General features: G+C 40.6%; 1 protein-coding gene across 1 annotated transcript; it reads left to right on the top strand.

Annotated features, from left to right (window-relative positions):
* The first annotated feature begins 10,068 nt into the window (after positions 1-10,068).
* Positions 10,069-20,233, top strand: LOC134623976 (protein NLRC3-like). Its single transcript, XM_065470239.1, has 4 exons — positions 10,069-10,300; positions 14,076-14,117; positions 16,418-17,872; positions 19,824-20,233. The coding sequence occupies exons 1-4, from the start codon at positions 10,069-10,071 to the stop codon at positions 20,231-20,233; spliced, it is 2,139 nt and encodes a 712-aa protein (XP_065326311.1).
* The last annotated feature ends 405 nt before the right edge of the window (positions 20,234-20,638 follow it).

Raw genomic sequence — 20,638 nt, forward strand, 5'->3', positions numbered from 1 at the left:
CTGTTTTACTTTGATAGTACCTGTGTGTATCATGTCTGGTTTTGCTTCCCCTTGTCTCACCAGGTCTAATTTCTCCCAGTTGTGTTTCCCTCCTGTCTTCCATTCCCTGATTGCTCATATGTGTACTTATAGCATGTGTTCTCCTGTGCTCATCAAGGTCCCCCTGTATTACCTTAGTGTAGGAGTCAGCAACCTTTAACACCCAAAGAGCCATTTGGACCCGGTTTCCATGCAAAAGAAAACACTGGAGCTGCAAATACTTTTTTTCTAAAATGAAGATAACACTGTATATATTGTTTTTTACCTTTATGCTTTGTGTGAACAACTAAAGTGTGTTGCTTATGAAATCCATGAAGTGCTACAAAGAAAATTACATTTTATTTATGTAATGAACACATTTTTTACTCATAAAGGAATATAACAAAAAGGAGATACACCCAGTTGAAGGTCTCTTAAATGAATTTAAAAGCTGAACTAAAATGATCCATGTAGCAAAGAAAAACTGTTGTGAGCTGCCACCCTTATATCGCCTTTGGGCTTTTGGAACGTAGCAGAGCCCTGAATGTTAAAAAAATAATTGGAAAAAAATCACTATGCTACAAAAAAAATGAAAAATAAATATTTGCAAAATTCTGCATAAATATTTATTTTACCTGGTTAATGTGTGTGGCGGGGCGTGGTCTGCAGTGCAGCTGCATGGGAGTCGGACTCACCTCGCCCCCTTTAAGTCTGTGCTTTCTCTGCTGTTGTGTTGTCGGGCTGTGAGCTGAAAAGCTACAGCTGGCTGCGTACAGCAACCATGTGTGGAAAGTGGTCAATAAAGAGATGCTGAAAAGCATGTTCATGCAAACATCGTCGGGTCTGCCATGATATGTTTACAATGAGACTTCTGCTCCTGAACCTCTGCGCACAGCATCTGCAGATCGGGGCTGTACGAAGTCACTTTCATCTTTACGCAGGACTGTAAGCTGTCATCTGTGAGGCGTGAGCGGTGTTTGTGTGTAACATAGTTCACGGTGGAGAACAGCTGCTGACATAATGTGGATCCGAAGATCCATAATTGGCCTACCTGGGGTTGAAAGTCTCAATAAATGCACGGCTTTTCAGCGGGTATACCGGCTTCCGTGAGTGTAACGCTTATTTTGAACGCCGAAAAATAAATAAATTTAATAATAAATAAATAAATAAAATATGATTTTATTTTTATATTTCAATATCACAATAATCTTCCAATTTAGAACTAAAAGTTAAAAAAGAACTAAACACAAATAAAATATACTTCAGCTAAATACTTATTAAAATACTTTATTTTCCCAAACCACCCGGAGCCGCAGTATAAGAACAAAAGAGCCGACCCTTGGTCTAGCACAGACCCCTTCCTGGAACAAGACAATTCTATTACAACAGCAAAAAGCATTGGACACAAAGCAGAGCTCTTTGATCTCGTGCACAAGGGAGATGACTGTGACGAGTGCCATTCCTTCACTTGACCCCAGTTGTTCTTGTCTGCTCCCTTGTAACACTGTTCTTTATTGAGGTTACATGAATATGCATAAGTTCATTAACATATGACGTTTTACACAGGCATACATGTGAACAAAGTGTGGGGGGTGTTTGCTACAGATCTCTTAGGATAAGACATTCTTTCAATCTACAAACAATTATATACTTCTAAGCATAAATGATTATATGTGTCTAAATACAAATGACAATAAAAAACCCCAACAATCAGTCAAGTCAAAGCACAGATGAGGTGAGGAAATGATCTGTAATAATCTGTCAGTCAGAAACTCAAAAGGATAGAGAAACTTCATGCCTGGCATGTTTATAGTCTGGAGTGCACTCTTTTTGTCTGTTCACTGTTGTAGTTGGGATGAATCCTACCAGAAACCTAACAAATCCTTGGCCGTCTGACTGGTTATGCAGATCTGGATCCTGGCGATCACACTCGCAATCAATTGGAATCACTGGTCTTTTCTCATGGAGTTCATAGCTCACTAAAAGACCAGACCTGTATTTAGAAACAGTTTTATAGTCTCTGATGTATCACTTCATTTTCATATAATAAAGATTCACTTTACATTTTCTGTTACAAATAAATCATAAATTCAACAATTAAACAATACCTGCAATTTGCAGTTGTTTACATCCTGAAAATGTGTGGTACTCTCAGTTAACAGATTAAATTGTAACTTCTTCCTAACAAACATAGTTGCAATACACACACACACATAACACAATTATTAGACAAACAAAAATAAATATCTTTAAGCTTAAAATTTCCTTAGAAAATACATTACACTAGGCCTGGTGTCCTGCAGGTTTTAGACCTCACCTTGGGTCAACACACCTGAATCAAATCATTAGTTCATTACCAGGCCCCTGGAGAACTTCAAGACATGTTGAGGTGGTCATTTAGCCATTTAAATCAGCTGTGTTGAATCAAGGACACATCTAAAACATGCAGAACACCAACCCTCAAGGCCTGGAGTTGCCCATCCCTGCACTAGATTCTGCACAAAAAGTTATCAAATTGCATTTGTTCCCTCATAACACAAGCAGTCTTCATTTATATCACACATACAGTAGGAAATAGCATTTTATGCATCAACTACTATGATTAGCATCAGAGGAAACATCTACAACCCATGAAGAAAATAGCATGAGTGCAATATGTAATTACTCAGATCGTTGAACATAGAAGATAAATTAGTTAGCTTACCGAGACATGTGGAACACCATTAATTTAGCCGACACGTCTGCTGATTCTGGCAGCTCTCCCTAACATTCATCCTACTATGAGATATTAGCCGATAACTTCTGAACACTTTTTAAAAAGTTTTACGAAGCAAAGCTTCGTAAAAGCTTTGCTTCCCTCAAATTATGAGGGACATTTCTAAAGGGAAAAAAATCCCACAAACCTTAAAGTGCACTTGAAAAGCTCACACAAGAAGGCTAAGCTAGCTTACCTTGAGAAGGTAAGGGAGCACACTCAACCCTCATCCCCAGAAACAGAAGCTAACACCGGGCAAGGCAGCGTGATGCATCCCGAGACAACAGGGCTGGGATATCTACATAACTGTGTGAGTCAATTGCCTTCAAAAAGTTTATCAATTCACTTGAACCAAAATTAGGAACACCCGGTGCTGCAAGAGTTAATAGTCTCATTGCGGCCAAGATATACATTTTATAGTTGCCTGGTATCAACGGTTGTTCATCTGCCCTGATTTATTTATTTATTTATTTAAAGAACACATAGGTGGGAATGTGAGCTGCCTGTCTCTGCGTGTTAACCCTGCGACAGACAGGCGACCTGTGCAGGGTGCAGGGTATGGTAGCTGGAATAGCAACATACCTAAGGATAAGCAGAAGAGAATGACTGATATGATGAAACTGGGATTTTGTTACACTTAATTATTGCAAACACAACTAAAACTATAACTGAAACTAATCAAAACTAAACTGAAACTAAGGATTTTCAAAAAAATAAAAACTAAACTAAACTAGCAAACAATTGGTAAAAACTAATTCAAACTGATATAAAATTAAAAATCTGAAGTCAAAACTAAATAAAAATAAAAACTAATGAAAATTGCAAAACTATTAAAACCCTGCTCCTACCTCCAGATTAGACTCTTTCACTCGCATGTCAAACCTGCATTTGTTTTTTTCAGCTATTTTTTTGCATTCCTCATGGCTAATTGGTAACTCTCTGTCAAGTATGACTTGAGGGTTTTAACATATTGCGAGTATGAAGTGAACAAGCCTTCTTTGATTGGTAAGCCAAAGGCTATGTCAATGGGTAACCGGGGTTGTCGCCCAAACATGAGCTCATAGGGTGAAAACCCAGTGACCTCGTTCTTTGTGCAGTTGTAAGCATGAGTGAGAGGTTTGACGTACTCATGCCACTTAGGCTACATTCACACTGCAGGTCTTAATGCTCAATTCCGATTTTTTGATCAAATCCGATTTTTTTGTCTGCTAGTTCACACTACAAATAAAATGCGACATCAAACGGTCTCTAGTGTGAACGCTCAAAGCGGCCCGCATGCGCAAAAGAAGATGTCATCACACACAACTCGCTCTGTTTAGACCCAGAGCAAACAATATTGTTTGACTCATGGCCCCTAATATAAAGACTTCGGACTTTATGTTTCTCAATTTTTGCTTTAAGTTAATTTGTTATTTACATAATAATGTAGATAACCTAATAATGATCCTTATTGCTGTTTCAGAGGAGCGGTGCTTCAAAGGATAGTTGCAGATTTCTGTCAGAATCTGCAGATTATACAGTACAAATAAAATGTTCACTAAAATGTTTCTCCGACGTGGTTTTCCCAACAGTTTCACCGGATGGCCAGGAATCGCTCGCAATGTCTTATCTGCGCTTCTCCGGCACTGATAATTGGCATCTGTCTTGTGTCAGTGACATAAAAGACGGATTTAATGCGACTTGACCGTTCACACAGCAGTCGCTTTCTAAAACATCAGATATGTATCAGATTCAGGACCACATACGACAGTGACCCAGATCGGATTTGAAAATATCGGATTTGTGCCGTTCACACTGTCATACCAAGATCGGATATAGGGGCAAAAAAATCGGATTTGATGCGCTTTCGCCTGCAGTGTGAACGTAGCCTTTGTCTTTTCTTTTGCTTTTATGGTACTTCTCATACCAAGTAGCGTGTGGTTAAAGCGTTCAACTGGGTTTCCTCTGGGATGGTACGGAGTTGTTCTGATTTTCTTTATACCCAATAAGATGATCTGTGATTCAAACTCACGACCTTGATCACTGTGAAGAAGCTATGGGAAACCGTAATGAATAAAGAACTGCTCCCACAGATATCTAGCAACGGTTGTGGCCTTTTGATCTTTTGTGGGAATGGCAACAGCGTACTTAGTGAAGTGGTCTTTAATAACCAGGATGTCTTTTGTATTATGACTATCTGGTTCCAGGAACAGAAATTCCATGCAGGCTAACTCCATAGGCCTACTAGTTTTGATACTAACAAGGGTTGCAGCTTGGCTTTTCCTTTTTACAGATCTTGAACAAGTTTTGACTTTGGTTTCAACATCAGACGATATTTTTGGCCAATAAAACCTAGCTCTGGCCAACTCAAGAGTGCGTTCCATTCCCATGTGATCCATCTCATCGTGAAGGGTACTGAGTACAGATGAACTTAACACATAGGGGAGGACTAGCTAATACACAATTTTGTTATCACTCCTGTATAGCAGGTTATTTTTCAGTTCAAAACGTGTCATTTCTTTTAGCATCAAATGAAGTTCCGGCAACTCTGACTTCCCAGAGACAAACTTCCCTGATTCAAGCAAGGTGATAATCCTGCTAATTCCAGGGTCTGTTTGTTGAAGTTCAGCCAACTCAGTGTCGCTGTACTTTGGAACTGTGGATAAATTATTGAGGTATTCCTCATCTTCCCCAAAGGCAGATGGAACAGCATCTGGATGGACTGCAAGCGGCTCTATGGAACAGGGAGAGAGTGGTGATTCACTCTGTACCAAAGCATGATACTGACAAGTCGCCTTAATGACATTCCTCTGCCTCACGCTGCTATCTGACTGCATTCAGCTGACACTGAGATGAAGCAGGAAAGAAGCAGCTGATATTTGGACAGCACAAATGATGGAAAAGAGGATTTCAGTTGATGTGCACATGAATGATTTGTGTTTCCTCTGCAGGTGAAGGTAGAAAGTGTGTGTGAGCTGAATTGAGCAGCATGGATCAGTGTGAGGACAGAGAGGAGGGAGTCCCTCCCTCTAAAAACACTCTGTGTGGGGAACATGAGAGCCAGACCAAAGCTCAGAGGTGAGATGACCATCTCTAACTGTCCATGACTCTTCTCCATGTCACAGCTCAGCACTCACATCCCTGCTCCATCATTATTCACAGGAACCCACCTGGACCTCCACCCAGCTCTGTGTCCTTTCACAGTGACAAGTTAAAGAGCGGTGGTTCTCCTGCAGAGAGGTAATATGTGTCTAAATGTTGTTGTGACTCAGTGTTTGTGAATAAATGCTCCATTATGTTTAATTTCAGCTCAGCTCAGTTTCACGCACATGTGAAGCAATGGGTGTTTATGAGGTGCCGTAAGGGACATTATTACTGAAATGCTCTCACACACTACTGAAACGCTCTCACACACACTACTGAAATTTTACCTCTCACACACACTACTGAAACGCTCTCTCACACACACTACTGAAATTTTACCTCTCACACACACTACTGAAACGCTCTCTCACACACACTACTGAAACGCTCTCTCACACACACTACTGAAATTTTACCTCTCACCCACACTACTGAAACGCTCTCACACACACTACTGAAACGCTCTCACACACACTACAGAAACGCTCTCACACACACTACTGAAATTTCAGCTCTCACACACACTACTGAAACGCTCTCACACACACTACTGAAATTTTACTTCTCACACACACTACTGAAACGCTCTCACACACACTACTGAAACGCTCTCACACACACTACTGAAATTTTACTTCTCACACACACTACTGAAATTTTACTTCTCACACACACTACTGAAACGCTCTCACACACACTACTGAAACGCTCTCACACACACTACTGAAAAGCTCTTACACACACTACTGAAAAACCAAGGCATTTCAGTTAAACAGGAAGGCGTTTCAGTTAAACAGGAAGGCGTTTCAGTTAAACAGGAAGGCGTTTCATTTGAACAGGAAGTTGTTTCTTGACAAGGAAACTGAAGGAAAAAGTGGTAGATTTCAAACAAACCACTACACAGATGTCTACTCAGCAACCTGCTAGTAGCCTAAGTGAAGCAGCTGCATTACTTAACAATATATAAGCCTCAGCATAAGTCAAAATTTAGAATAGCAGACGGGCATTATCCTGGTTAATTTTTTTGGCATATGTGCTTTTTGTCTTTTTTAGCAAAGAAAAAATATCTTAAAATCATTAATAAAACCAGGGAGAGAAGGCTTAGCGTTCCTCCATTTAGCACAATGGATATGATATTTACTCAAAAGTATGATGATGACACCCAATGCTAGATGATCCATATAAACAAATTTATCATGTAATTCAAATAGTAGCACATCATTATTATTTAGGGAAATCCGATTTTTTTAAGTTGCACCATATGCATTGTGTGATAGGGCATAGAAAAAAGATGTTCTAGGGTTTCATTTTCATCAGTACGAAAAGAAGATTGATCCACCTCAAAACCAAATCTTTTTTTAGTAATTCTGCCACAGGATTAATTTTGTTTATTACTTTAAGTGTGTTTCTTCAACTTTAGGTAGAAAAGGCTATTTCATAAATTTTTAGTATGCTTTATCCAGTATATGAAATAACTAAATTAGAACCATGCAATGTAACCATTCAACTATGAAATATTTTGTCTTTGAAGAAACTACTAATAAATCTATTATTGCATTTTTATCAAACAGCTGACATTGCCCTAGCAATAAATTTGGGAGCACTGATGGGAACTTATAGTATATCATAACATTTTAATCAAATGAAGCAGAGGCAGTGGGACCAATTCACAAAATTTGTTATATTCTCTTTGAGAACAGTTTAGACAATATTTGTCTGAGATGTTTCAATGTAATGGGTTTTATTCCTCCACAAAAATTTGAAAATAACTGTGTTAGCCTTATTAATGTTTTTAGAGGAGATATATAGAGAGTGACAAGGATAAATCAATTTGGAGATGCCTTCAGCTTTAGATAGGATGTTTCTGCCAAAAATAGCGAGGTCTCTGGTTAACCACTGGCTAAGTGATTTCTTCATCTCCATGATACAGTTAGAAATAATATAATATAATAGTGTCTTCTCTGCTAATTGGTTTATTTTAGATGTTATCAACCCTATATATTTAACTTTAGGTTCAACTCTAACCAAAGCTATTGAGGAGTCAGAGCTTGTATGAATCGGGAGTAGTTCACATTTTTTGATACTGAGAGATAAACGAGAAGCTTTAGAGAAAATTTAGTTTTCTCGACCACGTATTTCTCTTAAAAAAATAGATGTATCATCTGCGAATTAACTTATTTTGAGGTCTTTATTAAAAATTGATATTCCTTGTATGTCATTAGAATTTTTGATTAATAGTGTTAACAACTGAGTTGCCAATATAAAAAGCTTAGGGAAAACAGGACATACTTGCCGAATTCCCTCTTGCACCTTGAATCCATTCCTTGATTCAAGGAAGCTAAAATATTGTTAAGAAATGTGGCTGCTTCACTTAAGCTACAAGCACAGCCGTCCCCAACCCCAGGACCTGGGGGTTGGGGTATCGGGTTAGGGGTACCGGGTTAGGGGTACCAAAGTTTCGTTTGGTACCCCTAACCCAGTACCAAACGAAACTTGTGATTCGTTTGGTACCGGGTCGCAAGAGTTGAGGCTTGAGTTTGAAATTTATTGTTTTCAGGGTATTTATCTTTTTTTTTTTTTTTTAATTTTTTTTAATTTTTTTTATATCGTTTATATTGTTAACTCGGTTTCCTTGGGTCTTTTCCCGTGTGTTATAATTAAATCTTCTTTTTTTGGAAGCGGTACTGGTTTTATTTTATTGTATTTATCCAAGACAACTTAAAGGCCGGTCCGTGAAATTATTGTCGGCCATAAATGGTACGTGGCGCAAAAAAGGTTGGGGACTGGTCTACTAGCAGGTTGTTGAGTAGACATCCTTGTAGTGTTTTGCAATATACCACTTTTTCCATCAGTTTCCTTGTCAGGAAACAACTTCCTGTTCAGCGGAAATGCCTCTGGTTTCAGTGGAGTGCGTGAGTGCATTTCAGTAGTGTGTGTGAGAGCGTTTCAGTTGTGTGTGTGAGAGGTAAAATTTCAGTAGTGTGTGTGAGAGCGTTTCAGTAGTGTGTGTGAGAGCGTTTCAGTAGTGTGTGTGAGAGCGTTTCAGTTGTGTGTGTGAGAGGTAAAATTTCAGTAGTGTGTGTGAGAGCGTTTCAGTAGTGTGTGTGAGAGGTAAAATTTCAGTAGTGTGTGTGAGAGCGTTTCAGTAATAATGTCCCTTACGGCACCTCATAGGTGTTGGAGTGTTTCCACAAACACAGCAGTCAGAGTGTATAGGGTGGATGTTGTGGGAGGTGTTTCTGTAGTGAAGAGGCTGAGTGTCTGTAGGACTCCAGCTGCTCCAGCAGGCGTCTCCTTTGTCCTTTGCTTCAAACACAGTGTAGGGAGGAGCTTCCACTCAGGTGTTTCAGGTGTTGCTGGATAGATGAGTTTAATGAGGATTTAAGGAATCATTTCCACCTGAAGCCAGAAGAAAGATGTTAAGAGTTATTGGGATTTGTGTGAAACTTGTGTGTTTGTGTTTTAGAGTGAGTCACTTGCCTTCAGCCTGTGAATGCAGCCCTCAGTGGCCAAAGTTTGAGCTCAGCTTATACTTGTGTTTGTCTGCTCTGACAGAGGAGAACTAGCTCATTAGATTCAACAGGAACCTGCGAATATCTCCAAGGACCAGGGTTATGTATCATCAGATAATTATATTGTAACTGTTATTATAATGAATTCCTTGGTACCAGATTCCTGATTTAGAAATTTCATGTTAAACAGGCTCAAGTATAACTCTTGATAAGGCTAATTTGAGTGTTCATTCTTTTCTGGAGTCTTCTGCTTGTATTAAATGTAATACTTCATATTGCATTTTTTATACACTCAGCTTGTATTCTGTTGACACTTTGATCAGTTCCATCAGTTTTTATTTCATTTACATTTTAACAGCAGTGTTAAAGTTAAAGTTACATGTCACACTTAGTTCTGCACAATTCTCTTTTAATGATCCTTTGGTGTTTTGGGGTCAGTTCTTATTGTATCAGGTCTCATTATTGATTCTTTATCATGCAGTTTGTGATGTTATTCCCATCACAGAAGAATCCATCCAGAAAAAAAATTAATAAATCCTAAGTAAATCTTAAATAATCCAGATCAAACATGTAATCTGCTGTGAAACATACTAAATTAGTAAAAAGTAGATGTGATGAGACTGTGACTGTTCACATGATTTCATCTTTAACAGATCACAGATGGAGAAGCCCTCACCAGTGCAGCTCCTGGAAATGTTGAAGAAATTGGGAGAAGAGGAGCTGAAGCTTTTCCACTTTTACCTGCAGTATGAACCTGGAGCTGACTTCCCTAAAATCTATAAGTCTCAGCTGGAGAACGCAGACAGACTGAAGACAGTAGATGTGATGGTGCAGGTGTATTCAGACCATGTGATGGAGGTGGCCAGGTCGATTTTAGGGAGGCTGACAGAAGGTCAGTAAGAGAAAAATGTAAACATTAAACACTGCTGACACAATCAAAATCAGAAAGGGTTTTATTGCCAAATGTTGAGCAGGTTAACAACATTAGGAAATTGCTGCAGCACTTAGTGCAAAACATACTGTCAGACAAACACTTAAATGAAAATAAAACTAAAAATAAAAAGTGCTGAGCAGACTGATATATACATGTATGCAGGTGATGATCTGTGCAAAAATGGAACAGATGCAGAGAACACAGTGTAGGGTCATGTGTTAGTGGTGGGAACAGTGTTACGGTTATTGTTCATGAGTCCAACAGCAGATGGGAAGAAACTGTTCCTATGGCGAGAGGTTCTGGTCTGAATGGACTGGAACCTCCTGCCTAAGGGGAGCAGGTCAAATAGTAGACTGTGTCCAGGGGTCCAGGGTGAGAAGGGTCAGCTGTGATCCAAGCTGCATGCCCCAGTGTCCTGGAGGTGTACAGGTCCTGCAGAGATGGAAGTCTGCAGCCAATCACCTTCCCAGCAGAGCGCACAACACGCTGCAGTCTCTGTTTGTCCCTGATGGTGGCTCCAGCATACCACACGGTGATGGAGGAGGAGAGGATGAACTCGATGATTGCGGTGTAGAATTGCATCATTGTCCCTGTCTGCAGGTTTAATTTCTTCAGCTGCCTCAGGAAGTGCATCCTCTCCTGGGCCATTCTTTATGACGGAGGTGATGGTGGGCTCACACTTGAGGTCCTGGGTTATGATGGTAGCCCGGAAGCGGAATTAGTCCACAGTTGTGATGAGGGTGTCAGTCAGCATTATGGGGGGGGGGGGGCTGTGTGCTTCCTGAAGTCCACAATAATCTCTGCTATCTTCTGGACATTCAGCACCAGGTTGTTGTGGCTGCACCAGGACACCAGACGTTCAACCTCCATCCTGTAGGCAGACTCATGCCCATCCAAGATGAGTCCGATAACGGTGGTGTCATCTGCAAACTTGATTACCTTGACAGACTGGTGGTTGGAGGTAGAGCAGGGCGATATGGCCAAAAATATTTATCACGATATATATTTGAAAATTTGCGATAACGATATAACTGACAATATAATTGATGCGAGACAAAATACAACTCCACAACATTACTAGCGCAAAAAGACAACCTTCCATTTATTTTCACTTAAACAAGAAGCTGGTTTTTATGTGCATTAAAGCTATATAAAAATTTAACAGTGCAAATGCAAATTCCTTGCTGAAAGTTTAACCAAAAGGCATCTCCAGTAGAAATGGGCTGACATATCCTGAGCATAACCATGTATAACATCCACTGAAGTTAAAAAGAGGGGCTTTGCAACGTTAAACTGCAGTGTGCAGTACGTATTTTTCGGACCATAAGGTGCATGGGATTATAAGGCACATTAAGAGAATCAAAGCAGTCAGATAAATCAAACTTTATTAAACTCATTCTTCTTGCTTCCTCCACTTCTGTACCATTGATTCATTAATGCTGTATTCTATCACAGCTGCTCTATTCCCATGTTGTTGCAGTATATTAATGACTAACCTCATAATGTGGATGGATTATCTCAGTTGTTCTCCTGACTGAAGTTTGGTCCGTTTACAGCATCCTGCCATGCGATTGCATTTGTCTCTAACTATCAGGAACCTTAACATTAACTTTTATAAGTGGAAAAGTGTTAGTGTTTGTCCCCCAGCTTCACTGTTTATGTTATGCTAACATAGCTGTGTCGCTAGCGATCACGTAGCACATCATTATATACCAGGTAGCCCAACTTCAGTAACCCTACAAACGTCACTGCTGTTTAGTTTCCTGTCTTCATTTATGTTGGAAGTGATAGCAGAGCTGTACGTTTGAATATTTTCAGAAATCTCTCAGTCAGAACATGCTATACCATGCTTAGGTAACTAGCGAAACTAGCGAGCTAACTTCCGCTAGCTTCCTGCTAACTTGTAACTCCGTTAAGTGTAATAAATTCTGTTTTCATGGATGCCTGGAAGTTCAGCTTCATAGTTACACCTGGTAAAGCAGCAATGCTGATTGTTTTATTAAAGATGAATTTAGACAGTTTTTAACTCTCAGTGATGCTGCAGTGTTCGTTTGACCTGAAGCATACAGAGTTTAGGACCCAGATTACTCCCAGATTTAAGAGCATCTTAGTCCGACAAACACGGTAATAACGACGGCCCGCTTGCATGTTCTGCAAAAAAATGTGCTTTGTCGTGTATATGACGGACAAACACCAAACCAGTTCCACATCACTGAAGTTGCACCATTTTACAAACCAATTCTGGGACATCTGTTTCACTCAACAATCGGCCATGTGCGTATGAAAACAAAGGCACTGCGCATGCGCATTTTACTCATATTTCATTTTCCTATCGTTGCCTAACATTATACCGGTATTACCATGAAAGGTATAATATGGTCCAGCCCTAGTTGGAGGTACAGCAGTTGGTGTACAGGGAGAAGAGCAGAGGAGAAAGAACACAGCCCTGAGGGGAGCCGGTACTGATGGTCTGGGAGTCCAAGACATTCTTCCCCAGCCTAATGTGCTGCTTCCTGTCTGTCAGGAAGTCAGTGAAACACCAACAGATGGGATCAGGCACATTCATCTGGGAAAGTTTGCCTTGGAGATGGTCTGGAAGGATGGTGTTGAATGCAGGGCTGAAGTCCACAAAAATGATCCTGGCGTAAGTTCCTGGGGAGTCCAGATGCTGCTGAATGACGTATAGAGCCAAATGAGCTTGGGCCATGTAGAGCCCGAGCTCATTTGCACAGTGTCTGAGGGTGGCAGGAGACACACCGTCTGGGCCAGGAGCTTTCCGAGCATTCAGGCTCTTAAATTGTTTCCTCACATCTGCTTCATGAATATGAAGGATTGTAGTGGGAGAAGGTGGTGTCAGATCCTAATAGGTGTGGGGTGAGGAGGGGAGTGTTGTGGGTGAAGTCTTTGGTGGTGGTGATGGCTCTGTGGTGGGGGAAGGGGTGGGGAGATGAATGTCCGAGGTTTCTCTATTTTTGGGGCTGTTGGAGGTGTGAAGGTTGCTTGATGGCTCATTAAAAAGGCAGTAAAAGTCATTGAGGGTGTTGGCCAAGAGCAAGTCATCAGTGGAGTGGGGGGTCTTAGGCTTGTAGTTAGTGATCTTCCTAAAACGTTTCCACACAGAGGCCGAGTCCCTCTCTGAGATCCGCTGCTGCATCTTCTCACAGTGCTGATGTTTAGCAATGTCCACTTCTTTACTGAACCTGTACTTGGCCTCTCTGTAGCAGTCCCTGACTCCTCACCTGAAAGCCTTTCTCTTTTCTAGCCAGAGCTTTTTGAGTTTAAGAGTAAACCAGGGTTTCTCATTATTATAACTCACCCTGGTGCATGATGGCACAATGCTATCCCTGCAGAATTGGATATATGGGGTGAAAGTGTCCATAAACTCATCCAAGCTGTTAGAAGCAGCCCTCATTGTGTCCAAAATCTGTAGTAAATCCATCACAGATGCGACAAATACAGAAGGTCTTCAATGGTGTAATAATATCCAGAAGAGTGTCCAGACACACAAATTATGCATAAAAACAAGACAGATGTAGCTCACTGAAGTACCAGGGCATCCATTTGCAGTGCCATTTTGGATCTGATATTGCCATTACTTATTTGATCAATGCATTTAAGTGTTTTAGTCTGACTTTTTATTTTGTCTATCCTTCTCAAATAATTGAGTACAAATATAATAGTTACATTTTTTTGAGGACCAATTTCTTACTCAAGGTGAACTTTCTTCCACCAGGAAGTTCTTCAGCCCAGGCAGCTTCATCACTTTCATCAGAAGGTAAGAGTTCATTAGTCGGTCTCAGGAAATGCTGATGAGGCCGTAACACATTAAGCCTGATGTGACTAATCACAGCTCTGGTTTCTCTGTAGCCTCAGCTCTGCAGTACGACTAAAGTCCAAGCTCTATTGAATAAACATCTGGTTGGTTTAATAGTCTCTTTAGTTCACTAGATCGCTTGATGGTTACAGAGCTTTAGATGACATGTGAGGATGGTTCATATTGAATGGAATTTTCTTTATACAATGCAATTCAAATCAATTCAATTCAAATTTATTTAATTTTATTTATACAGCACCAAATCACAACAACAGTCGCCTCAGGGCACTTTATATTGTAAGGTGGACCCTACAATAATACATACAGAGAAAAACCCAACAATCATATGACTCCCTATGAGCAAGCACGTTGGAGACAGTGGGAAGGAAAAACTCCCTTTTAACAGGAAGAAACCTCCAGCAGAACCAGGCTCAGGGAGGAGCGAGGCGAGGAAGACAGGATAAAGACATGCTGTTGAAACAAGCTAGAGATGAATAACAAGTATGATTCAATGCAGAGAGGTCCATTAACACATAGTGTGTGAAGAAGAAACACCCAGTGCATCATGGGAATCTCCCGGCAGCCTACACCTATTAAAGCATCACTAAGGGAGGATTCAGGGTCACCTCATCCAGCCCTAACTATATGCTTTAGCAAAAAGGAAAGTTTGAAGCCTAATCTTAAAAGTAGAGATAGTGTCTGTCTCCTGAATCCAAACTGGAAGCTGATTCCACAGAAGAGGGGCCTGAAAACTGAAGGCTCTCCCTCCCATTCTACTTTTAAATACTCTAGGAACAACAAGTAGGCCTGCAGTGTGAGAGCGAAGTGCTCTAATGGGGTGATATGGTACTACAAGGTCATTAAGATAAGATGGGGCCTGATTATTTAAGACCTTGTATGTGAGGAGCAGGATTTTGAATTCAATTCTGGATTTAACAGGAAGCCAATGAAGGGAAGCCAAAACAGGAGAAATCTGCTCTCTCTTTCTAGTCCCTGTCAGTACTCTTGCTGCAGCATTTTGGATTAGCTGAAGACTTTTCAGCAAGTTTTTAGGACATCCTGATAATAGTGAATTACAGTAGTCCAGCCTGGAAGTAATAAATGCATGAACTAGTTTTTCAGCATCATTCTGAAACAGGATATTTCTAATTTTAGAGATGTTGCGCAAATGGAAGAAAGCAGTCTTACATATTTGTTTAATATGTGCGTTGAAGGACGTGTCCTGGTCAAAAATGACCTTACAGACCTTACAGCATTACTGGAGGCCAAGTTAATGCCATCCAGAGTAAGAATCTGGTTAGATACCATATTTATAAGATTTTCAGGGCCGAGTACAATAATCTCAGTTTTATCTGAATTAAGAAGCAGAAAGTTCAGGTCTTTATTTCTTTAAGACATTCCTGCAGTTTAACTCATTGGTGTGTGTTATATGGCTTCATGGATAGATAGAGTTGGGTGTCATCTGCATAGCAGTGAAAATGTATAATACGTCTTGTGAAGATACTGCCTAATGGAAGCATGTATAACGTAAACAGAGTTGGTCCTAGCACTGAACCCTGTGGAACACCATAGTTGACCTTAGTGTGTGAAGACGACTCTCCATTTACATGAACAAATTGGAGTCTATTAGATAGATATGATACAAACCACTGCAGCACAGTACCTGTAATACCTACAGTGTGCTCTAATTGCTCTAATAGAATATGGCAGCGATTCCTTTCACTTGCCACTAGCGACCAGGCTAACTTGGCATGCTAATGTTACACCTGCATCTTCAGGCTAAAACACATTTAAAAAATGTAAATTAGAAGACTCTGCCCTCTACAAAACTTATACCGAACGAGTCCGTTAACAACAGACCAAAATGTGACAAGTTGGCTATGTTCAAATTGCAGCTTGTGGTCTTAATAAATTTTCATTAGCTGAGAGCAACAAGGCAGTGACTTATGTCCGGCCATGCTGAAAGGAGCTGTGACCGGGGCACACATGCATGCGCCTACGTCACCATGCAGCGCACACGAACACACACAGACCTAGGTCACATAAGCAGGAGATTAAAACACAAAATAAAACGTTTAATTTAACAAAGCATGTTTCAGTGAAATTTAAAAGTATAGCACATATGCTACACAAACGAGATTAAACGAGATTAAATGAGATTTAAACAAAAGTTATTAAGATGCAAATAAATGAATATATAACTTGTTGGCAATGTATAGACCATAGTTGACTAATTATCTCATCTACTGTTTTTAATTCAGAGACTCTTCAATGGTGTCAACTTAAACTCAAGTCTGTCTTGAAGAATGAGTTCCAGTGTGTGTTTGAGGGGATCGCTAAAGCAGGAAGCCCAACCCTTCTGAATCAGATCTACACAGAGCTCTACATCACAGAGGGAGGGACTGCAGAGGTCAATGATGAACATGAGGTCAGACAGATTGAAACAGCATCCAGGAAACCACACAGACCAGAAACAACAATCAGACAAGAAGACATCTTTAAAGCCTCACCTGGAAGAGATGAACCAATCAGAACAGTGCTGACAAAGGGAGTGGCTGGCATTGGGAAAACAGTCTTAACACAGAAATACACCCTGGACTGGGCTGAAGACAAAGCCAACCAGAACATCCAGTTCATATTTCCATTCACTTTCAGAGAGCTGAATGTGCTGAAAGAGGAAAAGTTCAGCTTGGTGGGACTTGTTCATCACTTCTTTACTGAAACCAAAGAAGCAGGAATCTGCAGCTTTGAAGACTTCCAGGTTGTGTTCATCTTTGATGGTCTGGATGAGTGTCGACTTCCTCTGGACTTCCACAAAACTACAATCCTAACTGACCCTAGAAAGTCCACCTCAGTGGATGTGCTGCTGATAAACCTCATCAGGGGGAAACTGCTTCCCTCTGCTAACCTCTGGATAACCACACGACCTGCAGCAGCCAATCAGATCCCTCCTAAATGTGTTGGCAGGGTGACAGAGGTCAGAGGGTTCACTGACCCACAGAAGGAGGAGTACTTCAGGAAGAGATTCAGAGATGAGCAGCAGGCCAGCAGGATCATCTCCCACATCAAGACATCACGAAGCCTCCACATCATGTGCCACATCCCAGTCTTCTGCTGGATCACTGCTACAGTTCTGGAGGATGTGCTGGGAACCAGAGAGGGAGGACAGCTGCCCAAGACCCTGACTGACATGTACATCCAATTCCTGGTGGTTCAAGCCAAAGTGAAGAAGGTCAAGTATGATGGAGGAGCTGAGACAGATCCACACTGGAGTCCAGAGAGCAGGATGATGATTGAGTCTTTGGGAAAACTGGCTTTTGAACAACTGCAGAAAGGAAACCTGATCTTCTATGAATCAGACCTGACAGAGTGTGGCATTGATATCAGAGCAGCCTTAGTGTACTCAGGAGTGTTCACCCAGATCTTTAAAGAGGAGAGAGGACTGTACCAGGACAAGGTGTTCTGCTTCATCCATCTGAGTGTTCAGGAGTTTCTGGCTGCTCTTCATGTCCATCTGACCTTCATCAACTCTGGACTCAATCTGCTGGAAGAACAACAAACAACGTCCAAGTGGTCTAAATTATTTAAAAAGAGTTTAACCTCTCTCCACCAGAGTGCTTTGAACAAGGCCTTACGGAGTCCAAATGGACACCTGGACTTGTTCCTTCGCTTCCTTCTGGGTCTTTCACTGCAGACCAATCAGACTCTCCTACGAGGTCTGCTGACACAGACAGGAAGTAGCTCACATACCCATCAGGAAACAGTGCAGTATATCAAGAACAGGCTCAGTTTGAGTCTGCTTCAGAGGAGGCTCTTCTGAGAATGCTGCCAGTGGTCAAAGCCTCCAACAAAGCTCTGTAAGTAAATATGAACTCATCACCTCATTCTTAAAATCATAGGAAATGAATCAGACATGCTCAGTTCAAAGAACACTAAAAAGAAAAACATAAAAATAGTGAATTTCAATTGGTAGTTTTAGTCTGTAATTCTTATCAAAGGTCAATCCAGCTCCAGGAGTTTGGTTCTTTTTTTCTAAAGCATAAACTTCAGCTACCAGACTTCAACCAACATTTCTAATGTTTGTAATTTAAGGTCTGGTTTGTATCTCACTTTCAGTGCACACTCTCCCTTTTGAAATAAAAATATCTCCTGTGACTGTCCTGTTTTCATCCAGTATGGAGGGGGAAAACGTGGGCTTCATAATTGAAATTGCCACTCAGATCCTATTTCTTTTCAGTAACCATATCTAACTGTAAGGCTACCATAACCAGGGTTCCCACAGAACTATAGTGTATTATCTCTGGGTACTCTACAGTTTCCTCCCACCCTCCAAAGACATGCGGTTAGGTTAACTGGTCATCTAAACTTCATGCAGGTGTGATTGAGAGTGGTTGTCTGTCTTTCTGCGGGCCAAGTGGAAGAGAATCGATGGATCTCTACTTTACCTTGGATATTTCCTGACAGCAAAAATTCTCCATGAGCAATGTTCCCTCTAATTTTTCATGTGTCTGAGCAAAAACACAAACTCCCTCTCTTGGACCACTGTGAGCAACATTAGATGTGTGCACTGTGGTCACACCAGCATCAAATCCATCCAAGTTACATGGTTTATTAAAATAATCAAAATACAACATTTTCGTTTACAGTGACTTGCAAAAGTATTCGGCCCCCTTGAACTTTTCCACATTTTGTTGATTACAGCCACAAACATGAATCAATTTTATGTGTGGTGGTCACAATCATATGAAAGTGGTGTACACGTGAGAAGTGGAACGTAAATCATATATGATTCCAAACATTTGTTACAAATAAATAACTGAAAAGTGGGGTGTGCGTAGTTATTCAGCCCCTGAGTCAATACTTTGTAGAACCACCTTTTGCTGCAATTACAGCTGCCAGTCTTTTAGGGTATGTCTTGTGGAAATAGAGGAAATTATTTTACTGCTACAATATAACCTGCATTATTATAATTGCATTAATAACATTCTTTACAGCATTATTCTATTAATAGTATTTCTTACAGTATTGATATTGCATTAAAGTTGTTTATTGAAGATGTTCATTTAAGGATCCTTCCATTATGTTAACGTTTATTACAGGTACGGCCAGAAGTATTTCATACACATTGCATAGTATTTGTGCTCATTTAGAGTTGTTGCTTAGTCTAGAGGGGGTCTTAAGCTTTGTTAAGCGCGAGTCTTCACAATCTATTGTGTCAAGGACTAAAGCATAGAAGGGAATTGCATACATGCTTACAATACACATATAATCTGGGAACAGGCCTGAGCAAAAGGCCCAAATGTATTCTGCTCCTTGTCGTAACCTGTTGCATTTTATTCTACTTGGAAACAGATGACGGAAGTCGATTATCAGCCCTCAGAGACCCTGAGGCTCGAAGTTTATTGCCTTATTTGGAAGGTTTTATAGAAATGAGAAATTCTATGTCTGTTTATAGCCATCTAAGGTGTACCATTGACGGTAACTGGTGCAAATTAAATAAAGTATTCTGATTCTGATATTATCGTCAAAGGAGTTTGCAAAGAAAAGCGTCTGGACTTCTTTAAGTTGCTTGAAGACGTTTCACCTCTCATCCGAGAAGCTTCTTCAGTTCTAAGGTCAAATGGCCGAGAGTCCCAGATTTAAACCCAGTGGGAGTATCCCCCCAAGGAGGGACAAAGGCCCGACAGCGTCTCTACCACCTCAGACGCTTGAGAGACTTCCAGCTGCCCTCCAAGGTGCTCAGGAACTTTTACTCGTGCACCATAGAGAGCATCCTGACGGGAAACATCTCAACCTGGTTCGGGAACAGCACCATGCAGGACAGACGAGCTCTACAGAGGGTTGTGCGATCAACTGAGTGTACCATCCGCTCCGAGCTCCCTGACCTGCACTCAATCTACAGCAGCCGGTGCTGGACCAAGGCCAGGAAGATCATGAAGGACCTCAGCCATCCCAACAACGGACTGTTCTCTCTGTTGAGGTCAGGAAAGCGATTCCGCTCCCTGAAGACCAACACAGAGAGTGAGGAGGAGCTTCTTCCCACAGGCGATACGTCTCTCAATCACACCACCACATAGAACTGACCCACACATATAGTTTTTACACACACACTGGACATTCTGGACATTGTTTACACAAATTCGATTAGATGCGTGATCATCTAATCGAATCACTTCATCACTTTAATCACTTTAAGCCTATTTACACTTCACAAGACACTTACAAATGTGGATTGCACAACCCTGGACATTTTATTTCTTCATTTCCATTTAATACTTGTACAGCTGCTGTTATTGTATATATATAATATTTCTTCATACATTCTTATATATTTCTATATTGTATATTTGTGTAGTGTGTATTTTGTTGTACAGTTATTTTATTTTATTTTTCAACTTTAATTTATATATTTTTATCTTATTCTTTCCCAGTTAAATTTACTCTTCATTCTAATTTGTTGTTGGAGTTACTTCGTTTCTAAC

Source organism: Pelmatolapia mariae, linkage group LG3_W (assembly GCF_036321145.2).
Source record: "Pelmatolapia mariae isolate MD_Pm_ZW linkage group LG3_W, Pm_UMD_F_2, whole genome shotgun sequence".
NCBI lineage: Eukaryota > Metazoa > Chordata > Actinopteri > Cichliformes > Cichlidae > Pelmatolapia > Pelmatolapia mariae.